Source organism: Tenrec ecaudatus, chromosome 7 (genome assembly GCF_050624435.1).
Source record: "Tenrec ecaudatus isolate mTenEca1 chromosome 7, mTenEca1.hap1, whole genome shotgun sequence".
In the NCBI taxonomy this organism is placed as follows: Eukaryota; Metazoa; Chordata; class Mammalia; order Afrosoricida; family Tenrecidae; genus Tenrec; species Tenrec ecaudatus.
In genome coordinates this window covers 62,899,526-62,921,016 of record NC_134536.1, presented here as the reverse complement: position 1 = coordinate 62,921,016, position 21,491 = coordinate 62,899,526, and the positions used below count along the sequence as shown (strand labels likewise).

General features: G+C 46.6%; 2 protein-coding genes across 2 annotated transcripts in view; one reads left to right on the top strand and one right to left on the bottom strand.

The window, feature by feature from the left end:
* Positions 1-2,259, bottom strand: part of AK9 (adenylate kinase 9) — a 148,004-nt gene extending 145,745 nt beyond the window's left edge. Inside the window, exon 1 of the mRNA XM_075553990.1 lies at positions 2,156-2,259. Within this exon, the coding sequence (XP_075410105.1) occupies positions 2,156-2,186 (31 nt within the window). The 5' untranslated portion in view covers positions 2,187-2,259. The remainder of the gene's footprint in view (positions 1-2,155) is intronic.
* A 713-nt stretch (positions 2,260-2,972) lies between these two features.
* FIG4 (FIG4 phosphoinositide 5-phosphatase) overlaps positions 2,973-21,491 on the top strand; it is a 129,949-nt gene continuing 111,430 nt past the window's right edge. The window contains exons 1-3 of the mRNA XM_075554682.1: positions 2,973-3,233; positions 16,816-16,914; positions 19,591-19,714. Coding sequence (XP_075410797.1) covers positions 3,168-3,233; positions 16,816-16,914; positions 19,591-19,714 — 289 coding nt within the window. The 5' untranslated portion in view covers positions 2,973-3,167. The remainder of the gene's footprint in view (positions 3,234-16,815; positions 16,915-19,590; positions 19,715-21,491) is intronic.

Here is a 21,491-nt window from a genome sequence, read left to right as displayed (position 1 = left end):
CAGATTTGACCAATGTATTAGGTGTAATGAAGAACTTTGAAGGTGATTAGGTTGTTTTGTAAAAAAAAAAAAAATAAATAAAGACATAGCTTTGAAAAAAATCAGTTTTGGGGGGTGCCTACTCGTATTTAGCATCCACCAGGTGCCAGGGCCCATACTAATTAGGGTTAGGATGCTGGTTCTGAATCTTGGCTACACAGCAGCTTCGTCTTGGGCTTTTAAATAAATACGGATGCTCTGGCCCTACTTCAGATCAACTATAGGCAATCATGGCTGAGATCCTGTGTCAGCAAGACAATATAATGGAACTTACAGTCAAGGAGGAAAGATGCATAATGATCAGAAAAGCATGTGATTATATAGTTAAAAGTTGTGCAAATATTTTTGTTAAGGTATGTGTGAGGGTAGATAACAAGGTGACTTAACTTAATTTGAGAAGCCTTGAACCCCAAACTTAAAACCACACTGACTGCCATCTCGTTGACTCTGACTCATAGAGACCCTGGAGGACAGGGGAGAACTGCTCCTGTGGGTCTCTGTGCCTGCGAATCTATATAAGAATAGGAAGCCTCACTTGTCTCCTTTGGAGCAGCTGGTGGTTTTGAAGTGCTGTTCTCACTCCAGCACTTAACCCACTATACCACCAGGGCTCAAAAACTCGAGACTGAAGTGAAATATGGAGGTTAAGTAGGAGGTGACTACGTGAAAGGGCTTGATGAATAGAGAGAAAAGTATTTAAGGCTGTGGGGAAGCAAATATAAACTCCTATAGACAGAGAGAACGTTTCTAGTAACTCATTCAGTTGGAGCTAGCAGCTTCCATGCTGATCCACGTGGATATGTTAATGGCCAATGTATCATTGTCTTTCTATAACAAGAAACACTGAGACATGAGCACAGTCTTGATCTTTTGTTGCTTCTGTTGAGCTCTATCTAGAATTTGTAATATAGCAGTCCTTTGAGGTCAGAGAGAAAGGAGAAAAAGCTGCCCCTGAGTTTGTGGGAGAGGAATTTCAAGATGTATTAAGGTACATTTATGTTACTGATAATAAACAGATTTTTAAACGCCACTGCTGATCTTTCTGCATTTGTCTCACCTATTGCCTTTGACTAGATGCCAACTCATGGCTGTTCATATGTTCAAACAGGGAGTAAGGTTGGGAGAGGTTTTCAGAGCAGGTAGTTAATAAGTTTAACTTGTACACACATTCACTATGTCCCAGGACCTGAAGTCCTTTTAACACATATTTGATATTTTGAAAATTCTGAAAATGAATTGCCATTGATATGGGAGGTCCTTTGAGACTCTAAGAAGTTCTGAGCACGAGAAATTCCCAAATGATTTCCAATTACAATACCACTGCTTCTTTTCCTAAAGTAAATCTAATCCTGTATGGAGACACACCCTCCATTGGGCTGTGCAGTTTAGTGTGGGTATGTCTCCTGGGAAACCGTCCCGCATAGGCGGACTCCCGGATACTCAGGAGTGGAACTCTAGAAATGCCCTACAGTGTGTCCAAGGCGGTAATTCTTTAAGGAATCCTCCATCTTTTCCCCACAGAGGGCCAATATTTCCATTTGTAGCTGAGCACTTTAGTAACAGTGCCATCTGGGCTTCCCATTGGGGCAACCCCGGTCTGACAACGGGAGGGGAGGTTAGCTGACACTCTAGTGCAGTTTACACTCTAAACAAAACTCACTGCCATCGGCTGGATTTCAATTCATAGCGACCTTGTAGGGCAGACAGGGTAGAATGAACTCCAAGACGGTAAAATTTTGCGGGAGGACAACGTATGCTCTCCCGTATGCTCTCTAATGGATCCATATATTCAGATGAGGCTGTTCCTCCCCTAAAGTACTGACAGCCTGGGAAACCCAAAGGGGCAGTTCTACTATGTCCTGTAGGGTCACTATGAGTTGGAATCTGTTCCATGGCAGTTAGTTTGGTTTTAAATTTAGTTACTCAAAGGGACAGAGGTTAAAAAAATTTGAACAAGAACAAAGCGAATTTAGGAAGCCATCCTGAAGTTCAGTTTTGCAAAGAAAGGAAGTGGTCTAGGTTCTCCGCAGGAGATGCGGTTTTTGTGCAGCGGGTAATAAAATGCATCCACGCCACCGGCAACGACCCCGCTGGCACGGAGAAATAGGCTACTTACCTGGCTGGGTGGACCCTGCCCCCTCAGCCATTGTCACCTCCAAGGTCTCTCATCCGGATCTGTTGAACGGTTGCCTAGGAAACCCCAGGCAGGGACAGTGACGCCTACCGGGCACCGTGCTTGATAGGCGGGGCGGTGTCTCGGGGGCGGTGCCACTGAGGGCCGGTGCTTAGGGGAGGGGCCTTCGGGGGCGGTATCTCAGGGGGCGGTGCCTTGGGAGTGGTTGTGTCCAGGAGGGGGCGGAGCCTCGGGAGAGGTCTCCACCGATGTCTGGGGGCGGGGCAAGGGCGGGGCCTAAATCCGTACCCTTTCTCCTATTGTACACTTGAAAACTCATTTTCAAAATTTGCAGATTATTAAATATATGGCCAAGTAAAAAGTATTCCTTACCCCACACAGCTTCTCTGTAGTATGTATGTTTTTGGTTGATTCTGGTCAGGCCAAGGGGAAAAAACACCAACACTCGGAAAGACAATCATTTTGTTTCTAGAGAAACAGGGCCGAAGTAAACTGGAGAAATAACAGACTTGAGGACAGATCTATCCTGCCACTCGGAGAACCCACTTCCAAATCTCCCCTCTTGCCCAAAGGACTCAATCCCAAATCTCGCTCCGCGTCCAAAGAGAGACCAGAAAAACGAGAGACTCCGAAAAGCCAGCTATTTTCCCCCCGCGCCCCGCCCACTTTTTCCTTTGCCCTCATCATCGATGGCTCCCTTTGCTTCCCGTCTCGGCAGCGCGCAACCTCCTGGAGCCTCCACTGTCCTCTCTGCGGCACAGCGCCGCCTGCTGGTCTGGAGCCGCTCTTGACGGGAGGCGGGGCTCGGGGACCCGGAAATACCTGAGCCGTCGCTGGGCCGCGACAGCTGGAGTGGTCAGGTGGTGCTTTCCCCGGTTGGACGCGGTGTCCACGCTCTGAAGTGTCCTCTCCGGGTTTCCCGGGGCCGACTGGCGGCTGCCGCAACCGGAGCCGCAGCCTGTGCCCCGCTGTGGGGCCGCCGATCGCTCGGGCCATGCCCTCGGCTGCTGCGCCCATCATCAGCTCGGTCCAGAAGCTGGTGCTGTATGAGACCAGAGCCGTGAGTACCAGGCGCGGCCCGGCGCCGCACACCGCTGGCGGGGTTTAGCCGGCCGGTGGGTGTCGGGCGGAGGGCAGAGGTCAACCCCTCTTTCCCGATTTCCAGCCATGGGGGGAAGCTAACCTTTCAGGGCTGAGCTTGGAGGGTCTGCCTAGCCTTGTGTGCACGTAGAGCCCAGCTCTGTCTGCACGTTTACTAGCCGAGCACTGGAAACAGGTGCTTGGTCCTTCAAGAGATTCTGTACGCGTTAGGATTCTTCTCAGCCTTCAAAAAAGCCTATTGCTATTCCAGAGTTACCCTAGAGGTAGAAGTGTGTACAAAGTTTCTTGACCCGTGATGGGTGACTTTTCGGTTTTTCTATTTCATGATATACCAGAACTCATGAAGGTTAAGTGCATTTGTATTGCTACAAAGTTTAGATCTCTTTAATGTCCTATTTGAAAGAGAAGAATACCAGTTTGTTGTTTAAGAACACCCAGTCTGGACAAAATGGCTTTCCTTTTCCCTTCATTTCCACGCCCCCCCCAAAAAAACCCATTTTATTTGCTATTATATTGCATCAAGTGGCTGTGTAACTAGTCCCCGTAAAATAAGCAGATCCATATATATATAAATTGAAGGCCTTCCTGTTGGGCTGCTAACCACAAGATCCTTAGTACAAAATTGCTAACTGCTCCAAGCGGGAACGATGAAGCTTTCTGCTCCTGGGAAGAGTCACAGCCTCAGAAGCCCACAGGGGCAGTGCTACCCTGCCTTCAGAGTCACTGTGAGTCAGAGTTGAATCGACGACAGTGAGCGGAGTTTTCTACTCCCATTAACAATTACAGTCTTGGAACCTAACAGTAACAATTCTGTTGGCAGTGAGTTGAGTATAAAAATTTAGGGAACTGAAGATAAAGTTGATGCAATACATATTTTCTAAATGAGAGCTCCATATTGGTGTTAGGATCCATGTTTACTATTAACGACTTAATACCAAGAAGATTGCGTATGGTGGAAACTTGCATTAACACTGGTCGTTATGCTAAGGAAATATCTTACCGTGGGCACATTCAGTGGAACTTGGGTTGTCTCCTCCACTGTTAGGGTTCAAGAAGGTAATTAAGAGTTTCTTAATTACAATCCGGTCCTAAATAGCATGCCTGCTCCCGGCCATCACCGATATAGAAATATGGCAGATTCTAAATAATTTTGCTAACAACTTGACTAGATTCAGACCAGAAGATGAAATTAGGTAGTAGACTGTGTTTACAACGACCTCCGGCTATTCTCCAAGGAGTCACACAGGAGTATCATTTTGATATTGAAACAAAACCTTCCCATTTCTGAAAAATGTGCTAGCGACTGTCCAAGTTAGAAACATAAGTCCCCTACTTAATCTGCAGAAATCTTAGTCCATTCATAAACTGAGCATTTGTAGGACTGGCTGAGATGTTAATGTAAGGCAGGGGTGTCAAACTGGCGGCCCGCGGGCCACAGGCAGCCTCCAAGGTAATTTTTTTTGGCCCGTGATGCTCTAAAATAAAATGAAATTAGCCCTTTAACTACTGAAGACGAGTATACATGTGGCCCAGTGCCTTTCCTGGGGACCTGTGGACATACACGCGCTGTGTATAACCTGTGTATAAACGCGCTGACTCTGTTCCGGCAACGCTTGGAAGCGATCTGTCTGCCACTCTCAGTGTCAAGTCATGTAAACAGATCGCAATAGCGAAAAGGTTAAGAAGAGAGCTCTGGGCTGTGCCGTTAGGAATCATACCGAGCGGCAGCGCTAGTTCACATTTTTAGAGGGAAGCCATTACGACTGTGCATCAGGTTTGTCAAATGTCCAACATTTTGTGTTTTTTATCAGTTACTTTGTTATATTTTCCAGTCACAACATAAGAGGTGAGTGAAAACTAGTAGGAGGAAAGTGCTGGCCAGTTTTGGGTAAAAAGGAATAATTTTAGTTTTATAAATACATTAAGTAAAATAAATGTTTAAATAAAAGCAATTATATTTATCCTATGCATATTCCTGAATCTTGACTTCAAAACATACATTTAACAAAATTTGTAAATGTGATGTGGCCGCGTGAATCTTGCCTGTTGCACCCAATGGCCCGCGGTTTCATTGAGCTTGACATCCCGGGTGCAAGGGAATCTGTTCCTTCTTCCTACAGCACGGCTCAGGTAGTTCTTCCCAAGCACAGCTCCCTGCTTGGAAATCAGTGGCCACCTTCTGAGGAAGAAAATGCTGACATTTCTTTAGTTTGACATTCAAAACCACCCAGTTTCATAGATAATGGGATATTGATTCAGCAAACATGTATTAAGGCTCAACTGTGGGCTTTTCTGGGCATTGCTTTTGGGTCCCTGAATCCATGCAGGGGTGTTCTGCAGTCTCTCTCTATAGCGCCCCCATTTTCTGCTACGGACAAAACCTTGCTGGTCCTCACATCACAGACTTGGTACAGTGCCTAGGAAATGGTAGACTCTCAGAGATAATGTTTCCCAAACCAAACCAAACTCACTGCCATTGAGTCCACTTGGAATCTCGGTGATCCTGTAGGACAGGGTGAAAATGCCCTTGTAGGCTTCCACGGCCGTAACTCTTTATGGGAGCAGAAAGCCTTATCTTCCTTCTGAAGGCGGCTGGTGGTTTCAAACCACTGATCTTGGGATTAACAGTTAACTGAGTAACCACTAACGCCCCTTGGGCTCCTGAGATGATGGTTTAACCAACACCACACTCACTGCCATTGAGTCAAAGCTGACTCAGAGTGACCCTATAACACAGGGCAGAACTGCCCCCGTGCATTTCGGAGACTGTAATTCTTAACAGGGGTAGAAAGCCCCGTCTTTCTCCCAAAGGGTGGGTTCACACTGCCGACCTTGCAGTTAGGAGCCCAGGTCATAACCACTACACCACCAGGGCTCCTCAGATGGCGGTGGAGGGAGCCTAGACCAAAGGGAAGTAGCTCTGGACGTGCAACGAGTAAGTGCTGGCCTGTTAACCCAAAGGGGGCAGTTTGAACCCACCCACTGGCTCCTTAGAAAAAACCTGGCAAACTGACTCAGCCAGGAAACATGAGGGGGCAGTTCTATCCTATCATGTCGGGTCAGTTCATGTTGGAATGGCCATGAGATGTGGGTTCTGGTGTGAGGCATCTGAGTATGGACACTGGCCAGCTTAGGGAAAAGTGGATCTGTCAGAAGGATGCTTGGGAATCCTTTTTTTTAATTTAATTTTTTTGGGGGATCCTCTTTACAGAAGCATTGGAGCATCCTTAGTTTCTATCCTCTGGAAAGGCAGGAAGAAGACGGCAGGGCGTGAGAACCCTCTGAGTGCTGCTCAGAACATAAGACCAGAGAAAGACTGACGGACTCAGCCAGGGTTGGGTATCTGCTCTGGAGCCAACTCATAGCCATTAGGAAGGGAGTGATTGTAGTGACCTGGCTGCGGAACCACCCACTTTGTCTCAGGGGTGGGTGGCCTTGGGCAGCCACCCTGAGAAATGTCTGCAGCACCTAATCTCTGTGAATCTCTTTCCCGACCAGTAAAGTGAAATGATTTCTCTGATAGTTCTAACCAAAGATATAACTTTTCTTTAGTAATAAGTTCAAAGTTTAAGAATCATAACTTGGAGAAAAGGAGTCCTGGCAACTCAGTCGGAGCACTGGGGGCATAGTGGCTGTGTCCGTCTGGGATGACTAGAGAAACAAATCCAGGGAGACTCATATGTGCATAAGAAAGAACTTTATATAAAAGAGCAATGGTGTATTGAGAAACAGCTCAGCCTCGTACAGATCAACTCCATAAGTCCGATATTAGCTCATATGTCTGATACCAATCTATGAAGTCCTCATCGGACTCAAACACACATGCAATGACACTGAATGCAGGAAGGTCACAGGCCAGTGGGTGGAAAGTCTTGCGGATCCAGTGGCAGTGGAGGCATCTCAGTATTGGCAGGGGTCTCCTTGTGGCTCTTCCAGCTCCAGGGCTCTAGCGTGGCTCCCTGTGTCTTGTCAACAGGAATGTCTCCCAGGGAGTGAGTGAGTGTCCTGCTTCCAGTGAGCTATGTATTTCCTTAGCGCCTCTAAATGAGGTCATCAAACTGCAACTTGATTGACAGGCACCCCTCCACAGTTGACACCAGATTATGTAATTACCACAGTGAGTTACATGTCTGGCTGCTAACCACAAAGTTAGCAGTTCGCATCCACGGGCTGCTCCACAGGAAAAAGACAAGGCTATCTGCCCCGTACAGATATACAGTCGTGGAATATAGGTCAACAGGAGCAATTCTACTCTGCCCTATAGTCCTTATGAGTCAGAATCGACTTGATAGCAGTGGGTGGTGGTGCTGCTGGCAACTTAATTGAAAGAACAAAGAAACCCATTGTCATCGAACTGATTTTGACTCCCGGTAGTGCTTAATGTTTCCAAGTCGAACTTCACTGTAGAAGACTTTCAGTGGAGAACCTTAGGTTTTAGGAAATAAGATTCTTAGGAAGCACACTGTCCAGTCTTCTTTTCCGTGGTACTCCTGGGTGGGTTTGAACACTTAATTGAGTGTAAGCAGTTTGTGCCCCTCAAGCGAAACGCAAACCTGTGTGTTCCCCTTCTTGACAACCTGTGCATTTACAAAGGATTGTTGATTTCATTAGTTTTTTTAAAAGAACCAATTTTTGACTTGGTTAATTTTTTTCTACTTCATTTACTATTTAACTAATTTGTATTCTTAGGCCCTTTATTCTAATTTACAGATTTTAGATTTAATCAGTGAAATGTCCTGGCTTTATGAGGTAGACATGTAGCTCATGGGCTTATATATATTTATGTATTTTCTAATATAAAGCATTTGAAACTGTGCCTGTAATCCAGAAATTATCAAAAGAAGTAATGAGAGACAGGGAAAATACGAGAAAAAGTGGTTTATCAGCTTGTACAAAACTAGTTTGCAATTCAGCCTGGGAAATAAAAGTTTCAATTAAAGAGAAAAAGATATGGATAAATAATTCACCCAAAGTGAACCTATGTGAAAAGAGTCAGTTTGTGAATAACTAAAGAAGTGAAATAAGCCTGTCAGAATGGCCAGCATCAGAAAGGTTTGGCCAGGACCACTATTGGCCAGTCTGTGGAAAGCAGTGGGCATTGTTGAGTGGGGTGGGTGGGAGCGTATGAATCGTTGTGAGTTCCCATTGTCTTGGCGCTGACTCATGGTGACCTTACGTGTAATGGAACTGCACGGAGCGGTGGCTGATCCTGTGCCATCATGGAGAGGCTTAGTGTAGTTGAACCCATTTCTGCTGCTATTGTGCAGCCGCTGAGGGGCTCAACTCCCAGTACTGCACTGGAGAATATCTTGTCAAGATCCCAAGGGTTTCCGTTGGCTCACTTTCTCAAGTAGATCACCAGGCCTTTCTACTTAGTCTGTCTGCTCTGTCAAAACTTGTCTACCACACATGACCCTGCTGATGTCTGAAAGACTGGTTGCATAGTCTAGCCCCATAGCATCCCAACCTAGTCCAAGCCCATAAGTCCAACATTAGCCCATATGTCCGACACCAATCTGCAAAGACCTCCTCAAACTCACAAAACTCACACACTGATGCCAACTGCAGGAGGAAAGCCAAGTCAGTGAATGTGTAAGCATCTCAGTGCTGGCAGGGTCTCCAATGGGTGCTCCGGCACCCAGGGCTGCATTGGGGTAGGTCTATGTGGTTTCTCCTCAGGGCTGCCTTCCAGGAAGTGAGCTTTGCCAGCTGAAGCAGGGAACTGGCTAAGGCAGCTGCACCCTGGTCCGACCATCAGAGAGCAAAATACCAGACAGGCGAGGCTCGCTGAGCTATTTTCTCTCTCCACCCTTCAATGAATCCCACATGTTCATTGGCCGGGTTGGCACAATAAGCCTGAACTATCACAAGGGGACACAGTGAGGAGCAAAAGAGACAGTAAGCAAGCTGGATGGCTTCTTGTCCTGAGCCTCCACTTACAGGTTGTTCCCAGACTTACATGGCCTACCACCCCCTTTGCAGGGGGAAAAAATACCCAGCACCCCCTGGCAATGAAAAACTTTTATACTGTCGTCCATCATCATCCAGGACAAAGTGAAGGGATCTTCTTTTGCAGCCCCCATGGATCATGCCCCCCTCCCCCAGGAGAGTGAGAAACACTGCTTTAGAAGGATGATTGGGAAGAAATGCGCTTGAGATGAAGTTCAGGTTCACCATCGTTACCATGTGTAGAGGTGGCTTTTAAGGAATGTTTGTACCTTCACCCCACAGAGTCCACCTGCAGACACAAAAATACTGCTGCGGTTCTGTCCAGCCACCAATCCTACAGTCAAGCACAATGCACCCCGTTTGTCCCTTCCGAGAATGTCACCTATTTTGTTAGTGGTGTGCAGAGGAGGGATGGCAGGTGGCAAAAAGCCAGTCGCTTAGGCCCTGTGAAGGGTGTCATCTGGCTCCCCTCTTATCCTTACTCTCTCTCCCAGACCCTTCCCGCTGCCCTGCTCTGGTCCTTTTCTGCCCTGTGGCCCAGGCCTCACACTCACTGAGTCGAAGGCTCCCTGAGCCCAGTGCGGCTTAGCAACCTCAGGCTGTTATTAGTTGGCGTCAAGGTGACCCTGATTCGTGGTGGCCCGTGGGCAACCACAAACCTTGCCTGGTCCTGTGCCAGCTCCAAGGCCCTCGGTGTGCTTGAGTCCATTGGTGCATTTTGAGTGCCTTCCACCGAGCAGCAGGAACCCTGGTTGCGCAGTGGTTGCACATTGGGTGGCTAGCTGCAAGGTCAGCAGTTTGAAACCTTCTGCAGCTGTGAGGGAGAAAAAATGAGGCTTTCTACTCTGATAAAGAGTTCCAATCTTGAAAATCAAGTTGCCCTTCTGGAGCATCACTGAGTTCAAAATTTTGAAGGCTTATGATTCCCATAAAAAATGTTTGACGCTTGGGCTATAGGCGGACCTGGACAGCCGTACCTCCCTTCTTCCTGTTTCCAGTCTTAGGGGTCTGAACTTCGTAGTAAATGACCATCTCAGACCAAACCAATGAATGCGAAACAACAGAACGTTGACAATTGTGTGTGTGATGCATTGTTGGGAGGTGCTGTGGAGTCAGTGCCAGTACATCCCAGTCCTTCCTCAGGCTCACAATGGTTCTAATGGTTAGGCCCATTGCTGCAGCCACCGGTCTCTGTCGGTCCATCTTGTCAAGGGTCTTCCTCTCTTTCGTGGTTCCTCTACTGCACAAGCGTGGTGTTGGCACTGGCCTCTCCTGACAGTGTGTCCAAAGTCGTGCCCCCTTTGCTTCTAAGGAGCACTCTGGTTGGACTTCTGCCAAGCAGATCGGGTGGTTGTGCTGGCGGTCCACGATGCTGTCAATCCTCTTTGCCAGCACCTTATTTCAAATGCACTGATTCTTCTTAAGTATTCTTCAGTCAAAATTGGTAGTTTGTTTAATCGATTACTGTCCTGCCTTGTTCCAAAAGGATTTAAGGAGCTTTGTCCTTGGATCCCCATCGCACAATAAAATAAACGAGTGATTATGAACTACTACAGGAGTGATTCACTTTACTTAATGAACCTTGGTCTGTTTAATATAAGAACGAGAGACTAAGAGAGGATATTGCAGAAGGGAACCAACGCTTACGAGGGAGAGTCAAAAGTGCTGCCGTCAGGTTTCCAGTTCGCACATGCATGGGCTTTTCCCAACAAAACATGTTAAAACCGGTCTCTGCCATCAGTGGATGGTTGCAGACAGATTCTCTCAGTAACACACGTCTTTCAGCCTCATTAATGTGCCTTAAAATTTTAAAACAAGGTGCGAGCTGGGCAAAGTACAAGAGTTAAAGGAAGCAGAGGTAACTGCTACTAAAAACTAATTGAAAGAATGGCTTCCCTAAGGGTAACGGGGAGCTAATAATAATCGGTACAAGGATGAAAAAATTTGCCCTAACATTGATTGTAGTGATGATTGCACAACGCTTAAATATATTTAAATCACTGCTTTATATGCGACATGAATTATTTGCTAATAAAAATTAAAAAACAGTCAGCTGGCTTCCAAGGTTATCTGCTGGGCCATTTCAATCCAAGGCAGAGAGGTCAGCACGGAGGGTTATGGCAACTGTTTTTGTTTTTAATTTCAAAAGGGTTATCTTGATAGTTTTTTTAAAAAAGGACACCAGACACTCATAGGGACTTACTAGGAAGAAGTTTAGAAAAACTTGAAAACTATTGGTGAGATAGAGGCCATGAAATTGCCCCCAAGCAACTCCCCCCATCATAGCAAGCTACCTATTTATTCTTTAGGAGGAGTTGGGGCTGTGTCCCCCTGGGAGCATTTCACTGGGAAACCTTACCCATCTACCCTGAGGATGCTCAACCTGCCATGTAGACGTGGTCCACACTGAAGAGTGTGGAATTCTTTGGAGGAAGGGTCGGGGAGGGAAACACCTTCTTCCACATCATAGAGACATAGTGGAGGATAGGTCAGGATATAATAGATCTCTCTTTTGATATTTGTCTAATAAAGCTTCCTATGATTTTATGGCAACGTTTCTTGACTTAGGCTCCTAGAAGATGCGAGAAGAGAACTGACTGGTACTTGTTTTTGAAGGTGTGGTTGGGGGTGATAAGATTCACACTGTGCTAAAGGTGTTTGGAAGCATCCCTCTCAGTAAAGCCCAGAGCTCTACAGCTGACTCTGAGAAATAACTGTGTGCGATGTTTAAAAAGAACAGCGTTGAATCTGAAAGTTCAAATGAAGTTCAACATCCATGGAAGCTGTCATCCAACCTCAGATTTCTCCCCTTTCAAGACAGTTGATTTCCCTCCCTCAGATGAAGAGTGAGTGACTAATTAGCCTGCCGCTGTAAAGGGAGATAATGATTTTAGCAGGTGCGGAGTCTCCTGTTCAATGGATCATCCGTTGTGTCCCATTAGGATGCATGCATGTCTCTTAGAGACACCTTCCTTGCCAGACCAAGCCCTGCATCCTGAAATGTTAAGCTCTTTGTTGCCCTGCGCAGGAGGCTTGACTTTCAGAAGATAACCCACCCAGACCCTTCTGTCTTGATGGGTATGCTCAGAGGTTCTTTTCCATAGCCTAATTCTCTGGTGACGCCCTGGGATGCTAACCACAGGCCGCAGTTCCAGACCACCAGCCAGCCTGCGCTCCTGGGGAGAAAGACGAGGCTTGCAGTGCCCATAAAGAGTTACAGTCGCAGAAACCCACTGGGCAGGGCTACCCCGTCCCAATTGGTTGCTAGTAGTTGGAATCGACTTGATGCCAGTGAATTTGAGGTTTTTGGATTTTCTACCTAAATCCCACTAATCCCACCCCCACCCCAACATGCCCACAAACATGGACACTCCAATGTTGGTCCTCCGCTGTGTGGGTTCCTGTGTGCTTACATGCACGCAGGCAACGCCAGCTAATGCATGGGCTGACTTAGGGAAGTCCTCTGCATGGTTTCAGCTCTCCTTCCCTGCTGGTTTTAGACAGCGAATTTACCATCTTCACCACTGATGGCCTCTTCACGACCTTAGACCTTGCCGGTGCCTGAAGTGACCTTGCCTCCTTCTTACACTCCCTAGTTCATAGCTCTGACAATGAACGCATCACAAGTTTCACCCCTGTTCCTCTTCAGATATGCCCATCTCCTCCCCAAACACTCCCACACGTCAAGGATTCGCCACAGTTTCAGCCTCTAGAAGCAGCGGCCAGACCTGCGGGCTCTTCCTGCAGGGCCGTCCCACCCCCTCTCTGGGGGCGATTACCCTCTCTTCTTGATGTCCCCCCCCCCCGTCCCCCGCCTCCTTCTTGCGTGATACCCTCCTTTTGGCGGCACACCTCCTCCAGTGGTTTCATGAGAAGAGGCTACTGGGCGGGTCACTGGTTCGAGCCCATGTGCCTGATCCACAGACAGGATGTTGGATTCAAGATGGACAGTGTACGGCTGCTTGTTTCTCTTTGCGCCCGGGTCTATTTCGAAGTGTAACATTCCAGGAGTAGAAAGCCTCCTCCTTCTCCCAGGTAGTGGCCGGCTGGGGGACAGAGCAGACATGTTTAGCAGGGAGGGTGTCAAACCCCGGGAGAGCTGTCCCCCTTTACGAAGGGAGTGGTGAGCTGCCGCCAGGGCAGTGCAGGAGCCCTGCTCCCCAGTGAAAGCCCGCTGTGCCCGAGGGTTCTTCCTAGATTCTCAGGGCGACAAGCGACAAGCGGGGAGGGAGGCGGTGAATACGTACACAGACTTCCATTCCTTCGCCTGCACGCACATCTGCCTGGAAACGTGGCGAACTGAACTCTCTGGCTCCTCGCATTCCTGGCATCTTTGGAGGGGCTGGGTGGGGGAGCTCGGATTGTCCCCCGAGGGAGTGTGTTCCGAAGGCCAGGGCACTCTGCATTGGGACCTTCTGTCGTTTTTGCGATGAACCTGCTAGCCATCATCCTATTACAAATAATGTTTGGGTTTCTTAACAGGCGGGCGGTTTTCATGCGGGCTCATTGCGTTTCGTTTTTAACCTTCCGTAAGGCTGTGTGCTAAGGAGTTGAAGGAAAGGGGCCATCTTTCTGTAGACCTGCATATCCACAAAAGGGGGGGGGGTTCTTGTAAATAGTAAGGAGCCCTAGTGGCGCTGCAGCATAAGCCGGGGACTGCTAACCATCAGGTTGGCACTTTAAACCCACCAGCCTCGCTGCCGGACACAGATGAAGCTTCCCACTCCCACAGTTAGGGCCTCAGAACTGCAAAGGAATGAGCGGGTCTATCTACTCTGCCCTATGGGCTCCCTGTGAGTGAGGCAGCGTCAACCCCATCGCCATGAGCTTGGCGTTTGAGAGTGTCAATGTCCCAGGAAAAGACCCGGCAACCTCAAATGATTCCTCTGTGGCAGGTGGGTGTTCTTCCAGAGAGCATTTCCCTAGTGCACGAGGAACGAGGAAAGTTTAAAGACCATAGAGGTTAGGGCGTTGGCCCTATGGCTAAGGTGCTCCTACTTGGGGGAGGGGACAGACACACCCCAATCAAATTTTAGAGAGGGCCTTCAGAAGTAAGTGCAGAAATTTAGAAATAAATAAAAGTGTCCCAGCACTCAGAGCCCGAGTTCGCTTGGCAGGGTGTGTGTGGGGAGGGTAGCAGGGTGTCGCTTGTCCTGACCCGATTCAGTGCAGGTGGTCCTGAGTAGCTGTCCTTCAAGGCCAAGCTAGCACCCGCTTCTCTGGGAACTTGCTCTGACTCTTCCAGAGATGTGCTGTGTTTGTTCTCAATGCACTCGGCCCATACTGTGCTCATGATTCTGGTGGTTCATTTGCATGTCCTTTCCTCCGAGGACAGAGACAGATTAGTAACGTACGCATGCATTTGCCCGCTCTGGCCTGTACACGCTTTTCTTTCCGGGGGTGAGGGGCAGGTGGGGAGACACTTGTTTCTTTTTTCTCCTGTGTTTTGTCTTTTTTAAGTACAACGGTCTTAAACAGAAGAGGATCGAGAAGGAGGTAACCCCCTTCAGAATCGTGAACTGCGAATCAGGCGCCTGCGAGGAGGGCCTTCACATTCCCTCTTGTCCCGCTCACGAACACACCAAACCCACGTCTCTTGGCACTGTCCCTCTACCGCCCTCGGAATTCTATTCGGGTTGGTTGCTTCTCTGTGGCACGGTGGCAGGCAAGGTCGCCCTGACAGGACGCAGTTGATACCATCCCTCCAGCCCCCACCCCGAGCCCCTTCTCCATCCCTCTCCTCTCCCCCAGTGAGTACCTCAAGTCCTGGTTACTGGGTGTCTCCGTTGAATACTTTTTATTAAAATTTATTTATTTCTACCTCACTCTTACTGGGAGAAGGCGCCTGCTGACGTAGTGGTCCTGTGTTGGGCGGTGATCTGTAAGGTCCGCAGTTCGAAACCACCAGTTGCTCCACGGGACAAAGCCAGGGCTTTCTGCTCCCATGCAGAGAGCGCCTTAGAAACTCACAGGGGCGGTTCTCCCTGTCGCATAGGGTCCCGTGAACCTCATGGAATTGATGGCGGTGACTTTGACTGCTTTCATTCCTGGGAGACGGAGCCCTGCTGGCGCACTGGGTAAGCACTCAGCTGCTAAGTGGGGGCAGTTTGAGCCCCCCACCCCCTCCAGACAACGACGTGGCAGTAGGCTTCTGTGAAGGTTTGAGTCACGGAGACCGTTGGGGTCATTCTACTCTGTGCTGTCGGGTGGCGATGGATGAGTGGGCATTTGCCTTGCCAGCACTGGGTTTGATGTCATGGGGAGGGTCGTCTGGACTATCTCTCCTCCGAGGTGAGGGGTTGAGCCAGGGGCACACCTGCCGTTGGGATCAGGCTAACCTGTGCCCCTGTCCAAGGTGCCATCATCTCTTAATCCCCTCGTTCCAGGACCTTTGTGAAGCTCCTGTCAGAGTTTTGCACTGCTTAAATCCTCCAGGAGTCTAGCGCCGAGCCGCATAAGCAGATGTGTACTTAATGATAATACAAAGAACATCCACCAGTCGCCCCGGTTTAGAGAGAAAACAATATAACCAAGTGTTCACATGTTAATGTGAACTTTTTCAAACCTTCCCTGTTCTTCCAGGCTCCATTCAAGCCCTGCCTCTTCTGGGAGTTCATGCAGGTCCAGTAGTTCCCAGCAATTGTTCCTTCCCCTGGTTTCTCACATTGGACCCTTGGTTTAGAAAACCTTGTATTGATATTAATTGCTTTATGTGTCTATAGCTTATCCAGCCAGCGAGATGGTACAAATGCCAGTTGATTACAGGAGTCTTGTATTTGTTGGAAAGGCTCATTTTTTCTCCCCAAAAGGACTGTTTTGCAGTGAAATGCCTCCAACTATTTTGCCAGTAAAAGTGTTCCTTAATTTGGAACCGTATTTGAAGATCTATCGATTTTTCTAAAGAACATTTTCACTTCCATAGGAGATTATTATTTCCCTACATTTTCCTTAGCTGCCTCATTTAAGGAGATGAATGCCCTGCATTCAGGTAGCACGCTCCCACGAAGGGTTGGAGAAAAGACAGAATGCTAATTCATTCTTCAGTGCATTTTACCAAAAGCAGTTCTGGAAAGTATGTCCCTTTTATTCTATCATAGGACTTTTGGGTAGATTCTTTTTGCTATGTTAGAGTCATTTCCATCAAATTCTCTAGCAAATCAGTAAAGATTTATTTAGTAATGTATCAGCATTTTAGTAGCGGTAATTGTCTCCGAATTCCTAATTATATGTTAGGCTTTCTAATTCTTACCAGAGCTGCAGCTTTCTGGGGAAGTTTAAATGTCAGCCCCCAATCAGTTACACTAATCTCTAATTATATAATGTAATTAAATTCATCTGACCTGGTTACTGGGCATATTTCAGGAACTAGACTGATGCTTATCTTGACACTATTAAGAATATTTTTATTTGAAAATTGACCTTTGGAATGATTTTACAGCTTTTCTTTTATCTGCCAATTACAGTTCACAGAAACATTTCTTTTGATGTTTCCTGAATGTATTAATGTATTTCATTAAAAAACCTGAAATGATTATAAAATTTGTAGAAGACAAAATGCTTGAGAAACTAACAACGTTCCTTTTTTTTTATAGAGATATTTTCTAGTTGGGAACAATCATGCAGAGACAAAATATCGAGTCTTGAAAATTGATAGAACAGAACCGAGAGATTTGGTTGTAATTGATGATAGGGTAAGTATCGAAGCTACCGTAAGGAACAAATTTGTATGCCAGTTGTTGAAGAGAATATGAAATGTCCCATCAGCATCTAGTGATAGCTTTTTGTTATTATGCATCTGTGAATTATGATTGTTTTTCTTTATTGGCTAGAATTTAATTTCTGATAAAACAAACAAACAAACTTATTTCCATCAAGCTGGTTCTGACTCATAGTGACCCTGTAGCACAGGGCAGAACTGCCTCTGTGGGTGTCTGCGAAGGCAAATCTTGATAGGAATAGAAAGCCTGGTCTCTCTCCCGCAGAGCGGTCGGTTGTTGCTGACCTGTGCTTAGCAGCCCAACAGTAACCCACTCCATCAGCAGGATTCCTAGTTTCTGATCCAGGTTCCTGAAATCGCTGACATTCATAAGCATGCCAGCACATGCTACAATGTGGATGGACTTTGGAAATATCATGCCAAGTGAAACAAGGCAGACAAAAAAAGTGAAAATATTCTAGAATAGGCAATTTATAGAGGCAGGCAGTTGATTACAAACCACCAGGGGCTGATGGGAAGGGAAGAAGGGACCTTATTAGTTCATTAATATAGAGTTTCTGTTTGGGATGATGACTACATTTTGGAAAGAGCTAGTGGTGTTGGTTACGCACCATTGTCAATATCATGCCACAGAATCGAACACTTCAACTGGAAGGCGTACAGCCAGAATGCTCCTTGAAAGTTAGGATGGTGAGATTTCGTCTCACATACTTTGTTATCAGGAGAGACCAGTCCCTGGCAAAGACATCGTGCTTGGTAAAGTTGGAGGGCAGTGAACAAAAGAGTAAGACCTTTGACAAGATAGATTCACTCAGTGGCTGCAACTGTGGGCTCAAACATAAGAACAATTGTGAGGACGATCCAGGACTGAGCAATGTTTCATTCTGTTGTTATAGGGTTGCTATGAGTCAGAAGCCACTTGGTGGCCCCTGAAGACCACATGGTTAGCAGAGGTTGGTGCAGTTTTGTGAGGTGTGTAAAGCAGGCAGGCGCTAAGTGGCACCAAACTTGCTTTTTTGGATGATTTATAAAATGATTGTGAGTACAAATCTGAAACCCTGATGCACTAGTTGGTTATGTGTTGGTATGCTAAGTGCAAGTTCAGCAATTTGAAACCACCAGCCGCTCTGCAGGAGAAAGAAGAAGCTGTCTACTCTCTTAAAGGGTTACAGTCTTAGAAACCCACCGAGACAGTTTTACCCTGCCCTACAGGGTCACTGTGAGTTGGAATTGACTTGATGGCATTGAATTTAAGAGTTTTGATACAAATTTGAGTCTGCCACAGGGCTGAACTTGTCCTGAAGATGTGAAATAATTGGGGCACAGAGATAATTCTTGGCTTATTTCTAGAACGGTATTGTTATGGCAAGTACATATAACACATATCGACTTATTTATTTTTATTATAAACAAAGGGGCTTTAAAATTCTATGATCTCTTCATTCCATTTTCTCACAGATGTGTGTTTTAAAAAATCATTTTATCGGAAACTCTTACAGATGTTATAACAATTTGTAATTCAAATTAGATAAAGCATGCCTATACAATTGTTGCCACCATCAAATTGAAAACATTTTCATTCTTCTTGACCTCCTTGGCATCAGCTCCCCTTTCCCCCCCTCCAGGAGCCCTTATTGTTTTATGTTATACATTATTGTTATCATTATCCATGTCTTACACCATCCAATCTATCTGTTCACCTACAATTCTGTAACTACAGTCATCATTGCTATCAGCTCCCCCTCCCCCCTCTCCCCCTTCCCCAGATGTTTTGATGCATGCCCCCCCCCCCCCAGTCCTGGGATGACTAAATAAAAGCACTGAATTCCTTCAAATGAAAGAACATGAGATACCTTTGCCATGGAGATTCCTGTGTAAGACCGTCTCTGCATCTGTGCACACACCTGGTTTCTCAGGTGCATGAAGCTGTGGTTTGGGGCCCAGTCTACCAAGCTCCATGCAAAGCCATTCTCTGTGCTTGTCACCCAGCTAAACTGCCACCTGTTCCCCACTCTCCTAGAACTGTGCACTAGCTCCTGGCTGTGTTTGTGGGGAGGAGTGGTTCTTCAGGGACCCCTTTCAGAGTCCAAGGGAGCCTCATAAAAAATCCATGAAAATTCCCATGCAACTGGACGTACGTATGCATGTGAGCCTACATTGTTGTATGCTCTTTAAAGAGGGTTAATAGACCTCTTGAAATTTACCTGTGGGCCTATAAAGGTCTTGATTCTTTGTTTAGACACGAGCATAGGTTCCTAAATGTATTTGGTCTACTTCCCTCTCTTTGGAAAAAAAAAATTAGCTCCCCTGTGGCATTTAAAAACTTTTGCAGTATAACCCGTAATCTAGGCTACAGTGTAGGTGTCTGCTCTGGCAGCCCCCAGGGGGCAGTATTGCCCGCTTTGCGAAACCCTGGTTTAGCTGAGAAGCTCTTGATTCATCTCTTATAAGCAACAACGAGTGATCAAATAATCTACTTTCATTGCTTATTTTAAAGAATTTGTTAGCTTTTAAAAATTGTGACTTAATCACACACTGTTCTATACTTCACTGTGAAGAGCAAGTGATCCTTGGAAGGGACTTAATTTTTAGGGAAATTTAATAAACAATGAGTTTATGAACCTGGCTGATGAAATTTGCTTCTTTCCAGCATGTATATACTCAACAGGAAGTGAGAGAACTTCTTGGCCGCTTGGATCTAGGAAACAGAACCAAGATGGGACAGAAAGGATCTTCGGGTTTATTTCGAGCTGTTTCAGCTGTTGGTCTTGTAGGTAAGAAATCTACCTCTCTCTCACACACACACGACTACATAGCTGTGTCATTCTGACCCCTTAGCTGTGATTAAGGAGCCAGGTAGCTCCGGGTTGGAGGTGTTGGGACACTAATGGGAAGGTTGGTAGTATAAACCTATTAGTCCCTCCTTGGGAGAAAGATGAGGCTGTTTGCCCCATAGAGATTTAGTCCCAGAAACCCCACTTAGGGATGCTATGAGTTGGAATTGACTTGATGGCAGTGGGTTTGGCTTCAGGTTTGGATCTGTGGCTGTGGTTGTCTAAATGAGCTCCACGATACTCTGATCGGATATTGACAACAGACAGTAATGTCTCATCGATCAGCTCTGTGCTCAGCACCACACTCTGTTTTATATAAAACCAACGAGACACACTATGTCACAGCGGTTCTCAACCTGTGGATTGCGACCTTTTAGGGGTCAAATGACCCTTTCACTGGGATCGCCAAAGACTATCAGAAAACACGTATTTTCTATGGTCTTAGGAACCGAGACAGCGTTCCTCTATCCATCTCCAGGAGGGTCCGCCCACGTGCAGATACACCCACAGAGGAGTACCTGGTGTGAAGACTGTTACCCGTGCTTCACCATGCTTCAAGACAAAATTTCATTTATTTGTCATTAGGAATAAATATTTCACAATATAGAATTATGTATTATTTGTGTGATTTATCACTATGCTTTATGTTCAATTTTTAACAATGAAAATACATCCTGCATATCAGATATTTACATGATGATTTATAACAGTAGCAAAATGACAGTTATGGAGTAGCAACAAAAATAATTTTATGGTTGGGGGTCACCACAACATGAGGAACTGTATGAAAGGGTCGTAGCATTAGGAAGGTTGAGAACCACTGCTCTATGAGTTGATTCCAACACCTAGCAATTTTTATACAGGAAACAAACAAAAAGGTACTGGTTGTGACCTTTAAAGACTCCTGTCTGACTTGTTGTGTGAGGAGATCTGGTGTCATAGTGGTTATACGTTGGGTTGCTAACTGCAAGGCCAGCAGTTCAAAACCACCAATCACTCCATGAGAGAAAGATGAGGCTTTCTACTCCCCTAAAGAGTGACAGTCTTGGGAACTCACAGGGGCAGTTCAACCCTGTCCTTTAGGGTCTCATGAGTCTGTATCAACTTGATGGCTGTGAGTTTGGTTTTGGTTTGGTCTGGCTTGTTGTGGCATGAAAGAAGCAAACGTCAGCGTGGATCTGCCCTATCGCTCATTAGTGGAACTGAGAGACATAGGGAAAACCAGCTGCAAAGGGCACAGGAATTTCCCCCAGGGTTCTTCCCAGGATGTGCTACCGCTGTTGCACGCTGTAGCCCAGCCTTTTGTGACTGCGTCTGCTTTAGTCACTGAGAAACTTTTTTTTTTTAAAGAAAATCAGAGACTATCAGAGACTGCTGACTGAAATGATATCAGGCCACTCTGGCCTGAAGGATCTAAGCCACCTGACACAGAGCAGCGGGCTTGGCTGTGAGCCTGAGACAAGGAGTTTTGCGCACCGACACGCCACATTGGTCCCGATGTCTTGGCTTTGAGGAGACCAGACCCTGGGCCCTCTTCTCACTTCAGAGCTGATGCCAATCCCTTTGTCCACAGGCTGCTTTGGTCTGAACCCAGTCATTTGAATTGTACCCAAAGTCCATCCTTCCCCCAAACCCTCTCATAATTCTTTCACATTAGTGAGATGCCCCACCTGTACTCTGTTCTGTGGTCTCCCTCCTTGCAGTGGGACAATAAGCC